General features: G+C 34.9%; 1 protein-coding gene across 3 annotated transcripts in view; it reads left to right on the top strand.

Moving 5' to 3' along the window:
* ZBTB10 (zinc finger and BTB domain containing 10) overlaps window positions 1-11884 on the top strand; it is a 36807-nt gene extending 24923 nt beyond the window's left edge. For 2 of the 3 annotated variants that reach the window (XM_004774228.3, XM_004774227.3), the window contains exons 3-6: window positions 1678-1776; window positions 6150-6326; window positions 6530-6702; window positions 6967-11884. In XM_004774228.3, the coding sequence (XP_004774285.1) occupies window positions 1678-1776; window positions 6150-6326; window positions 6530-6702; window positions 6967-7272 (755 nt within the window). In that variant the 3' untranslated portion in view covers window positions 7273-11884. The remainder of the gene's footprint in view (window positions 1-1677; window positions 1777-6149; window positions 6327-6529; window positions 6703-6966) is intronic. The other variant, XM_045063174.1, reaches the window with a different exon arrangement.
* Window positions 11885-12126: the final 242 nt, after the last annotated feature.

Here is a 12126-nt window from a genome sequence, read left to right as displayed (position 1 = left end):
CTGCTTGAGGATCATTTATACTATTCTTTCTCTCCTTCATTATGCAATTATGTAATCCTCCTGGCCCATTTGAATATAAGTGCTAGAACTATTTAGTGTTTTGGGGTTTTGTAACTATGCACTAGAACCATTATTGGGTGGTATTCTGTTGTATAAATGTACCATGGTTTTATTTGCCACCATCAATTGTTTTTTGAATCAAGTACCTGCTGTATATGTAAAAAAGAATTTGTGTGTTTTTTCTTATTTTTTTTTGAGACTTATGACAGAGGACAGATTGTCCATAAAAAGTGGCATTTTAAAAATGTCTTCATATACTTTTTTAAAGATTCTATTTATTTATTTGAGAGGATGAGTGGGAGGAGGGAGAAGAGTACTCCGCCCAACCTGGTACTGACCCCAACATCCTGGGTTCGTAACCTGATTTGAAGGCAGATGCTTAACCAACTGAGCTGCCCAGGTGCCCTATCTTCAGATACTTTTCATTTGGGGGAGTAGATAGTACCAGTGGGATGATGCTAGGTGCACTAGTAGGAGCCCGAGTATTAGGACCCTGTATTCTAAACTAAGGAGTTTGAAGGTAAGCCTAAATGCTGTGGTGAACCATTGAAGATTTTTAAATTAAGGGAGTAATTTAGGATTTATGTTTTAGGAAAATCTCTCTGGCATTATGAATATAAGTACTAGCATTGTATTTTGAAGCAAGGAGACCAAGAAACGATTTCAGTAATTCACTAATCCAAGAAAATGGTGATGGGTACCTGAATTAAGGCAGTGGTGGAGAAACAGAAGGAATGGAACAGATTCAAAAGAAAACAGATTGTAACCAAAAGTATTAATCTCATTAGTATATCTTTTCTTTCTTTATTTTATTTTATTTATTTATTTGACAGAGAGAAATCACAAGTAGATGTGGGGCAGGCACCCAGGCGCCCCAGTATATCTTTTCTTTTAAGCTGCCTCTCTCATCCTTTCCATACTTCAAGATTAAGGAATTAGTTTTTCTCTTAAGTCTCCTATTCTAGCTTTAATTTGTCTTTTTCACTTCTGAATCAATACAGAAACTAATGTTTTACACATCTAGTACTTAATACTAACAGTAGCCCCTGTCATTGGGTACCAAACTCCTTTAATTTGTAACACTTGACTTGGGTTATCTAATCTCTTCTTTTTACTTATTTGAGAGAGAGCAACAGAGCACAAGCAGGGGGGTACAGCAGAGGGAGAGGAGACGCAAACTGCCCGCTGAGCGGGGAGCCTGATGTGGGAGTCGATCCCAGGAGCCTGAGATCATGACCTGCGGCAAAGGCAGCCACCTAACTGACTGAGCCACCTAGATGCCCCTAATTTTAATTTCTATATCAAATCTGTGATGTGGTTGGAAGCATATACCAGGAAGCTGAGGCATATCCTCACAAAGCCAGTAACCTAATTCACCCTGCCTCTTAAAGCTTATTCTTACGCAGTATGCTCTTCTTACTGTTGAGTGTGCATTTGTTCTTGTGGTTGAAACCATGTCTTAGGGTTTTGTGCCTTAATAGCATTAAGCACATAGTAGGTACTATAACTTGCAGATATTTTTCTATTTAGTCTCCATAAGAAACGGTACCAAGAAAGGAGTGGTTGATGATGGCTGTAGTGTGGTTTTAAATAACAGATTATTCTACATCTTTTCAGATCTGGATGGTGCTCTACTCTCAGGGCCAGATTGTGATAGGAATGTGAATACAAATTTATTGGCTGAAGCCGGCTCCAGTCAGGAAGGAGGTGATGCTGGTAGGTACAGTAGGATTTTAGTAAGAATATATTAAAAGGGGATCTGAAGATGGGGAAGTATTTGTGTACATGATTAAGGAGCTGTTGCAATTTCTTTCCCCTAAAGGAGAGTATTAAATGTACCTTAAACCTGTGTTAGCTGTGTTTATGATAAGACTTTGGAAACCTGATCAATACAAATGGAAGGGTGTTTATTATTGTTTGAGGGAACCACTTATTTAGGGCTTTAAAAATTCTTAAATATCAAGTAATTAATAGAGCTGGTGACTTTCTGCTAGTATATGCGTAGCATGAAAATGGTCATTATCCAAATAGTTGATTATTTAATTGACATTGATGTAAAATGTATGGTTGGTAATGGAGATAGAAAATGTTAATTCTAAATAGCAATATTTCTATCAATTGTAATTTGGGGGGAGTATCCTACACATGGAGGCAGAGTGCGTGAATACTCCAGAGAACAACATGCGTATAAATAAATTAGGAACCGAAAAGGCTTTCTTTAGAGAAGAATACCAAGCTAATAAATACAGAATCACAATTGAAAAAAATACCCCACAGGAGATAATTCAGGATCATCTGTGGATGTTAAGCCACTATTGATGGGCTTATCACAATGATTGGGCAAAAAGGCTGTTGTAATAGCATATTCACATGGTCTCCATATAATCTCATAGATTACTTCAGTTACAAAGAGGGAAAGATTGCTTTATAATAAAAAAAATGGAAATCCCATGCCTCTTGTCATAATGCACTAGCTACCACACATCACCCATGTAATATTCTTGCCAGAAGGTTTAACCCAAATCTAATCATGAGAGGGGAGAACATAAGACTGGTCTACACAAATCCAGCTACTCTGGATTTTAAAATTAACGTTAATGTCATGAAAAACAAGCAGAGGAACCACTAGATTGGAGCAAACCAACTAAATGCATTGTCAGTCTTGATGACATCAGGGTTCTAAAATGACTAGGGGGCATTTGGGGAAAAGTTGGGAACTTGAATGAATAGTATGGATTAAATGATGGGACAGTTTTAAATTTCTCAGATGTGATAAAAGTACTGTGGTTATGTAGGAGAAAGTTCTAGAAGATAACTTGCTATATTGAGGGGTGAAGCAATGATGTGAAGATTTTCAAATAATACATAAAAGGTGTGTGGATTCATAGAAAGCCCATGTGGCAAAACTAACATTTGTCAGAGATAGACAAAGGGATATAGATATTCATAGATTAAACTTCTCATAGCTTTGGAATTCTTTAAAAAATTGATGGGGAGGGGGGCAGCTTAGGGGTACTCCATTTTTACAGGCTTCTGAATCTAGTATGCACTGACCACAGTTAAGCCATGTAATTTTGAAGGAAAGAAATTGCCTTAAGGTAGTTTCTCTTAATTGTTGAAACTAATTTACAGAAAGTTTTGAAATGTGCCATTTACAGATCCATATAGGTTGAATTTTGAAGACTTTTTCCTTCTACAAAAAATCACAAATAGTAGAAGGTATTTTATTTTTGGTTTAGAAATCTGGTTGAAGAATGGGCTTTGACAGGGTATGTGAATTCATACACAGTTTTCATTTCTCCACATAAATATTTTCAGTGGCAAATGGTCCATATCATTCATCCCCTTTTCAGAAAAAGTAAACTCTTGATTTAGAGTCATTTCTCTTTAGGGGACATTTTGATCCATTTTTGTTTTTGCAACTGAGACCAGCCTTTGTCTTCTGATTTTGACTTCAAAAGAACGCTGCCATTATGGAAGAATGGACCCTGAAGGATACTACTGAGCAGTGAGCACAATTTTCAAGTAGAACTTGAATGACCTTAGTGATCTTTCAGTGATTGAATTACAAAAGCAGTACCTTTGTCAATCTGCTCATATACTTCTAAATAAGGAACCTCTACTGTAAGAATTTGACCAAATGAAAGAAGTTTGGGATGAGGTTTTTTGAGTTACCATTTTGTATTCTAGATAAGGTGTCTCCTGTTACCATGGATGCTTTTTATTAATCTATGCTATAGGTAGGTTATCCAAAGAAACAAAGAATTTCAAGTATTAGGAACTTCTAATTCTGAATTTTGGGTTATCAATTTTTAGGTTTTTTTTTTTTTTAAGATTTTTTTTATCTGAGTGCAAGCATGAGTGGGGGGGAGTGGTAGGGGGTGAGGGAGAAGCAGACTCCCCACTGAGACCCTGGCATGGGTCCCTGGCATCTCAGGACCCTGGCATGGACCTGAGCTAAAGGTAGATGTTTAACTGACTTAGCCACCCAGGTGCCCCCTATAAATTATTTTAGGGCTATTCTGTTCTTATATGTAATGATAATACTAACTTGAGGGTCCTAACATATCCAACTTGATATCTGGCAGTTTTTAACAAGTATTTTGAGCAAGTCAAAAATACATATGTGTTAGTATTTGCTAGATAACACTTACTCAACAAATAACTGAAGGGGGTGTATACTTTGGACATTAGAAATACAAATGTGAGTAAAACAGGCACAGCCCTTGCTCTCAGAGCTTAACTTTTTTGCACTGATTTGATCAAGAGCTATGAGTCAAAGCTCAAGCTTTGTTTAGAAATGTAAAGCTGAAAATTGATAGATTCGTGTTCACAGGTTACTACCCCTGTCCTAATTTCCATCCCCTGTCCGGCCCCCACCCCACAGATACAGTGTCTCACTTCAGGATTCTGAAAACTTTCCCTCAAACAAAAACAGATTGTAGTTTAATTATATAATTATGAAATCAGAAGGCTTTCCTAACATTTAAAAAATGGGTGAAGGTATTCCAAGTATAAAATAATTTACATTATTAGTAATGGAATTTTTAAATACCTTAGGGACCTGTTTGCATTGTTGGGTATTGATACTTTCACCAAAGAGAAAATACTAAGTTATTTTAATTTTTAAGAGAAGTAGGGCATTTGGCAGATAGATGGAGGAAAATGAATTTTTAGAAAACCTATTTTTGCAAGCATTCTTTATAAAATCCATAGTTTTCATGGAAGGAAAATTAATAAATTACTACACAAGTAATCTAGCATATAGCCTGGAAAGGAGTGTTCAGGCAGAGGAAAGAGTACAAAGGTCTTGCCGAGGGAGCCATTTTTCCATGAAGGAACAGTACAAAGGCCAGTATGCCTGAAGCAGAGTGACCCAAGGGGGTGGTTAGATAAAGGGCTAGATTTAGGTAAGGCTTTATAACATACTGTCAGTCTTTGGTGTTTTTATGTTTGAGATGGGTAGACCTTGAAGGCTTTTTTTAAGTGCCAGGTTCTCACTTAAAAGTTCTGAAACAATTTCTAATCGGTGTGTTGAGAGCAAACTGTAAGAGGGCAACAGTTACGAACTGGGGTGGCTCTGATGGTTATTGAAAATAATCCACAGGCAAGAGTTAATGGTCGATTGGATCAGGGTGGCAGTAGCTAGCTATGGAGAATTCTGAATGTTTACATTGCCAAGAGGATTCCTGAATCCAGGTAAAGACATACATATTCAAGAAGGAATCCTATCCAGGGGGCATCTGGCTGGCTCATGCTGGAGTATGCGACACTTTTTTTTTTTTTTTTTTTTTTTTTTTGATCGCAGAGCTGTAAGTTGGATCCTCACTTTTGGGTGTAGAGATTACTGAAACATAAAATCTTTTTAAAAGGAGGGGAGGTGAGGGAATGCTATCCAGAGGAGGTAATTTTTATCTTCGCTAGTCTGAAGATCCTCAGGTACAGATTCCTTAAGGGACATTGATTATTTTAATTCTGCCTTTTCGATTTTCACTTATTTAAGGATGGAGTTAGAGGTTTTGGTGAACCCCACAAGGGCCCAGTGTGTCTGAAATAACAAGCAAGGGTGTAAGACAGCAAGAATCTTGCATTTGTCATTCCTAGTATTTATATTTTTCATTCTTAGTCCATTTTTCTATACTGCTAAGTCTTAAAACAAGATTATGTGATTATTTTGGAGGCAGTAAGGGGACTATCCTCCTGTTCCAAAGCTGTGCTGTAAGACGACAATTAAGTTAGAGTTCGGCTTGAATATGTTTGAAATTCAGTATAGAAGAGTAGTTTCATGTGGTCTCCATACACTGTTAAATATTATTGAAATATATTTTACCAAATTTTTCTCTCCCTATGGTTGTATTTTAAATTTTAGTTCTCCTACTTAAGATGCTTTATAATTAGGGTATTTTGATAATGAAGTATGAAGACATTTCTGTTTCAGACTACAATGTAGAGATTTTTATCTAGCTATTTATAATAAGCTGTCATAATACTCATAAGATACAATAAAGTTATTTTCTGGGTTTCATCAAATTTGGGTAAGAGATCTTCATTACCATCATTACATCAGAATCACTTTTCAATTGTATTAGGTACTTCACATGATTTCAAGTATGGCCTGATGCCTGGACCTTCAAGTGATTTCAAGTATGGATTGCTGCCAGGTACTTCAAATGATTTCAAGTATGGATTGATACCAGGTGCTTCAAATGATTTCAAGTATGGATTATTGCCGGAATCTTGGCCAAAACAAGAAACTTGGGAAAATGGCAAGTATTAGTCAACTAAACATCTACGGGAATTTTAAAATGATTTTTCACAATTAAAAGCTTCCGTGTCCTGGGTTTTAAAAAATCAAGATACTGGTAGTCCTGTGATAATCCCTATTCTTAGATATAGACAAGCTTTTGATAGCAAATTTTGTTTCTATATAATTGCTTTTGTGTGTGTGTGTTCTTTTTAATTCTTAAAGGTGAATCATCTCTAATCATGAACAAGTTAAAATGCCCTCATTGTAGCTATGTAGCCAAATACAGACGAACACTAAAAAGGCATTTGCTCATTCATACGGGAGTCAGATCATTTAGCTGTGATATTTGTGGAAAACTGTTTACTCGCAGAGAACATGTGAAAAGACATTCCCTGGTAAGTAACTTTAAATATATATAACTGGTCTTTGCGATTAAAATGTATTTATGTCACTGAAGTTTAAGGTATTTTACATGAAATTTAGGGAAGGTTGGTTGTTAAATAAATTGCTTTAAACAAAGACTGGTTTATGAACTGAACTTGATACAGAAAAACAAAAGCATACATTCACTTACTGTTAAATGGGTGGTTTAATTGAATGGTTCAAACGCATTATTGTCTATATTGTCCTTATGTTGGATTTTTCCCCCCTTTAATTAGGTGCATAAAAAGGATAAAAAATACAAATGTATGGTGTGTAAGAAGATCTTCATGTTAGCAGCCAGTGTTGGAATAAGACATGGATCTCGACGCTATGGTGTTTGTGTAGACTGTGCAGATAAATCACAGCCAGGAGGGCAAGAAGGTGTAGATCAGGGACAGGATACAGATTTCCCTCGGGATGAAGAATATGAAGAGAATGAAGTAGGAGAAGCTGATGAAGAGCTGGTTGATGATGGAGAAGATCAGAATGATCCATCTCGGTGGGATGAATCAGGAGATGTTTGTATGTCTCTAGATGATTAACTGACCTATACTCCTCAAGGATGCTGCATTTGGACATAATATGAATCGACAATTTGAATTGTTGAACTTGAAGGCTTGCAAAATATGGTACATGCTGGATGGTAGTTATGTTGCTGTGAAAACTGTAGGGTCAAAAAGCCTTATAGCAAAAAAAAAAAAATTTTTTTTTTTATATTTGCACAGGACTGTACAGCAAACAACCTTGTGGTTGGATTACATGGAGTCCCCACATCTTCAGTCAGTTATCAAAGTAAAAATATTTTTTATTTATAGGATATACAGTAACTATTTGGGTCCTACGAATATATTGTACCTATCCTTAAAGAGCTTACATTCATGTGTCACTTTAACATGAATGAAGAAAATCCATTTATAAGACTACAGTGACAGCTGACCCAATTACTCTGTCCATCAAACCACTCAGGCTAGTTTGTACTAGTAGAGTTTTGTTTCTATTTTTATTTTTATTAATTTTATTTTTTTTAATACAGATTTTCAGTGAGGGGCTTTTTCAACCCCATTGGTTCTACTTTCCTGTATTTTTCCATTTTAATTTGCTTCATAACTTAAACCACGTCTCTTCTAGTTAAGGTATTATTTCTCAATTTTGTGCTGATGGGCATGTTTATAAGAACTGGAGAGGTAATTTATTGGAATGAACTAACTGACTTCCTCCATACCATACCCCCTTTCCTTTTTGACATGAATTTTACTACTTCACAAATGAAGAAATGATGTTGCAAAGTTAACGTGGCGAAGTTGACAAATACCACTAAAATGATTATGATTTAGAAGTAACTTTCTCCTGCTGCTCTAATCTGATAAATGGTTATTACATGACGTTTTCTGACAATGGTATTCGGTTTTGGGTATCTGTTACTTTGGCACTATTCTTGTTTGCCTCTTTATATTTTTGCCAGTGTACTATACCTCAGTCCTATTTGAAAAGACAAATCTAATCAAAAGAAAAGTCATAGAAACAATAAGTAAAATGATTTGTTTCCTAATTTGACCTCCATGTCCAGTTTGGTTAGCTTGTTATGCAATATAAGTGAAATATCAGGTTTTTACTCCTGTGCCCTTTTTATCATTAAAAATAACATAAAAAGTGCATTCTCTTTTGTTTGATACTTACTGGGATATTGAGCGTTTTGAAATTATGATAGATAAATATTTTTTCAATTCCTCAAAGTTTTGCTACATCTTCATAGATAGTCTTTCTGGTAATCACCATGATTCAACTGTCCGCAAAAGTCTTACAAATAAAATATTGAGAGGCTTTACAATTATTCTGTTAACTAAATTCTTTAGGGTACAAGGGGTGATCTTAAATTGAAATGGTCAGATTTATTGAGTCTGATGACAGATGAATTAGCTGATTATTAAACCGACAGCAGCATTTCACATAATATTAACACGCATGACATTTATCAGGAACATATTGTATATTATATAAGATTGAGGGATAGCCTATTTTCAGCTTTCTTTTAATAGAAATTGAGTATATTTTCCTATTTTATATCAGGTCACTAAATTATGCTATTTGTGTGGAAAAAATTGCAAAGTACACTTTGACAGACATAATCATTTGGTGCTCCATCTGATCAAAGTTGCAAAGTTGATACTTTTTTTTTTAAAGAGACAAACTTTCTCATTGTCTCGGATTTCAGTAGTGTAATGATTTCATGTTAGACATGGATGTTTCTGCTAGGATGAATCAAGATAAAAGTATGGTTACAGGCTTAGATACATCTTCTGTCATCTAAACTTTATTGTAGTTTCTACATAACTATAAAATTGACAGGAATAGTTTGGTTTGATTTTTGTTTAAGACTGAAGAGTACATCTTATTCTCCGTGTTCTAGACAGATGAGTATAATGTCATTCTGGTGGGGTCCAAAGTAGACGTTAGTTGGGCAAAGATACTATGAATGAAAAAGTATTTTAAACTTAAAATGTTCTGCTTTGTGAATATGTAAGTATAGTATAAAGATTTCTTTCATCCCATTTATCCCCCTCCTTTAAAATAAACCATAGTTTACAATTGGTAGATCTGTCTATATATAAATATATATTAAAGAGAAAAGATATATATCTGAAAATCACCTAAATCTGCTTTATTAGACTACAGTTCACTTATTACATAGAAACTGGACTTGGCTTTACATTCTTAATGTACTTTTACTTTTCCTCAAGATATGAACTTACACTCTTTAAACTGAATTTTCTTTTACTACTTAAATCATTTATGTATATCTGGTAAATTATGACCAAATTTTTGTTAGACTGCATACAGTAAATTGAAATACACACTTGGTACACTACGGGATTGTTGTGATTTTGTTTTGGTTTTAGTTGGAAACAAAGTTTGATGTAGATGGCTTATTACTGTTAATTTAAAATATTCTATAATTGTCCATTACCTTTTATGTTGTGTTGTGACAGATTTGGCTATATTTTTAGTCAACTGAAATATACTTTAAAAGTTTGTTTTTAGAAAGGTAATCCAAAGGAATGTTTATACTCGAATATATTAGCCTCAGCCTATATAAAAATTTCTTCTTTAAAGTAAACATTTTACCAGAAACAGAATTGACAGATTTTTCTACTTGCTGACTGCCTAACTTATTTGTTTCATGATCTCGAGGGACTGCCTTTTCCCTTCTAGGTCTTTTTAAAAAATAGTTTTAGTACTAAGGTATACTACTGGACGTTTCTATTTTTTTTTTTTAAGTATATTCTTTTTCTGACTTACAGTACAATTTCAGGAAGTTGATAATAAGAACTTATGATTGGTCTCAGAGGTGACAATGGAATACTCATAATTTTGTCTGTGGAGCCCTGGCAGAATTATGTGTTACACATTTGCTGAATTTTTCTCTTGTAACTTATATTTTAAATGAAACCTATTTTAGAGCTTGTAATTTTAATGAAGAGGAAAAATATAAACTGTTTTCTTTGCTATTTAGTAACAGACCCTCTCATATAAATTAAGATCATGTAATCTTTCTTAGGATTCTCAGAGACAGTTACTTCCATATGGTCCCTGTTTTGTCATTGTTACTGGCCCTCATTTTTCATATTCACTAGATATGTTGCTAATTGTAGCACCCTAGCAACTAAGAGCTTAAGAAACTGTAGGAAGGGGAAACTGAACACTAATAAATGGCTTTGAAATTTGGTGGGGAAAACACTAGCTGGTTTTAGTAGAGCCATCCTGATGGAGAAGAGGGAGATAGAACAAGCGAATTCACAAAGTGCTGCAAACACTGGTACACATAGTATAGAGGCCTACTACATCTTCATTCAGTAATAGATGCAAACCAGGAGGAAAGGGGGAGGAGACCAGATGAAAGGATCAGGGTTGGGAAACTATATTCATCCAACGAAGTGTAAAAGGCCTGAAGATGACTGGAGTAGTATACTATGGGGGAAAGTGTGATGGAAGAGGAGTTTTAAAAAGTCACAAATTTCAAAACTTCAGTAAGCTTTATGTGTATTTTTAGGATTTTGTCAACATAATTTATCTTTCTGAATAATCCCAAAAGCTACTTTTTTTTTTTTTTTTTTTTTTTTTTTTTAGTGCCTACATGTGCCATTGAGCTTTACATTATTTTCTCTAATTCCCGATAAGGTAGGTGCTACTGTCTCTCTTTTATGGATGAGAAAGTCTCCAAGAAATCTGCATAATATAACTTGCCCAATATAACACAGCTATTAAGTGGTAGAGCTAGCTGGGTTTTGACCAGATTTGATTCTGAATGAAGCCCATGCTCTTTTTAGGGGGCTCAATTAACTGCCTCATTAAACAACTTTTGTAGAATTTCAGTGCTTTAAAGAAATTGCTCTATGGAGACCTATTTTCCCTGTAAACCATCTACATTAGGAATTTGAGTGTCTAATCTTTCCTTCCTCAAATACCTTATCACTCTTTTCCTCCTAATTCAGCAGTTTTGTCATTGACTATAAATAAGATACCTGACCTCAGTGTAGCACATGCTATTAATTGGCTGTGGCATTTTTATTTTTAAAAGGATGGTTTTAAAGTGAAGAACTAGATGTGAACCCCAGTTTTTGTGCCGTTCAGTCACCCAGATCCTTAAAACTTAACTATGGTACATAATATATGTGCTTAGAACTAACAGGTGTTTTTTTGTAGTCACTTTAGGATTTCAAGTGGAAAATTTTTTTTCTGCTGTATCCCTGCTTTCAAGTGAAGTTGAACCGTTCTAGATAGTTTAAAATGTGTTAGGGATAAGCACACTTAGATGTTTTCTAGCCCTGAATTTTAGGACATTGGGTACTTATTTGGAGTACACTGGCTATTGAGAACAAGATTTTGGGTTGAAGAGAGAGGGATGGTTGAGGCCATGATGAAATGGGAGAATCAGCATTTTAAACACTGTAAACATAACGCTTTCTTCTGCCTGCTGTTTGTAAAAGCTCTTTGGGAAGATCTTTTACGAAGACCAATTTTTTTAAATGTAATTTACCTACCTAGTATAAGTGTCCTAAGACATGTATGTAAACTTCCAAAACTGTTTGTCTGTGTATTTAGAAAATACACAAGAATCTTTATCAAACCTAAAAATATAAACTTGTGAGCACTAAACTTGCTTCTGGCTTCGTGAATTTTGTTGACTCTGACATTTAATTCAGATTTCTTTGCATTAAAAGTGTAATAATTTAGACTAATCGGGGTAGCGGAACACCTTTGTAAACTTACAGTTATCTTTGTACTTAAGGTTTACAAGTTTGAATTACAGAATATTAGAGTTTTTTGGGTTTTATGTCTTTATATGAAGTGCATAAATGACTCAGACTACCTCCTAGTGATGCCTGGAGAGCTGCTCT

The sequence above is a fragment of the Mustela putorius genome, unplaced genomic scaffold (assembly GCF_011764305.1).
Source record: "Mustela putorius furo isolate JIRA1106 unplaced genomic scaffold, ASM1176430v1.1 tig00003846_pilon_pilon_pilon, whole genome shotgun sequence".
In the NCBI taxonomy this organism is placed as follows: Eukaryota; Metazoa; Chordata; class Mammalia; order Carnivora; family Mustelidae; genus Mustela; species Mustela putorius.
This window is presented reverse-complemented; position numbering and strand designations above follow the sequence as displayed.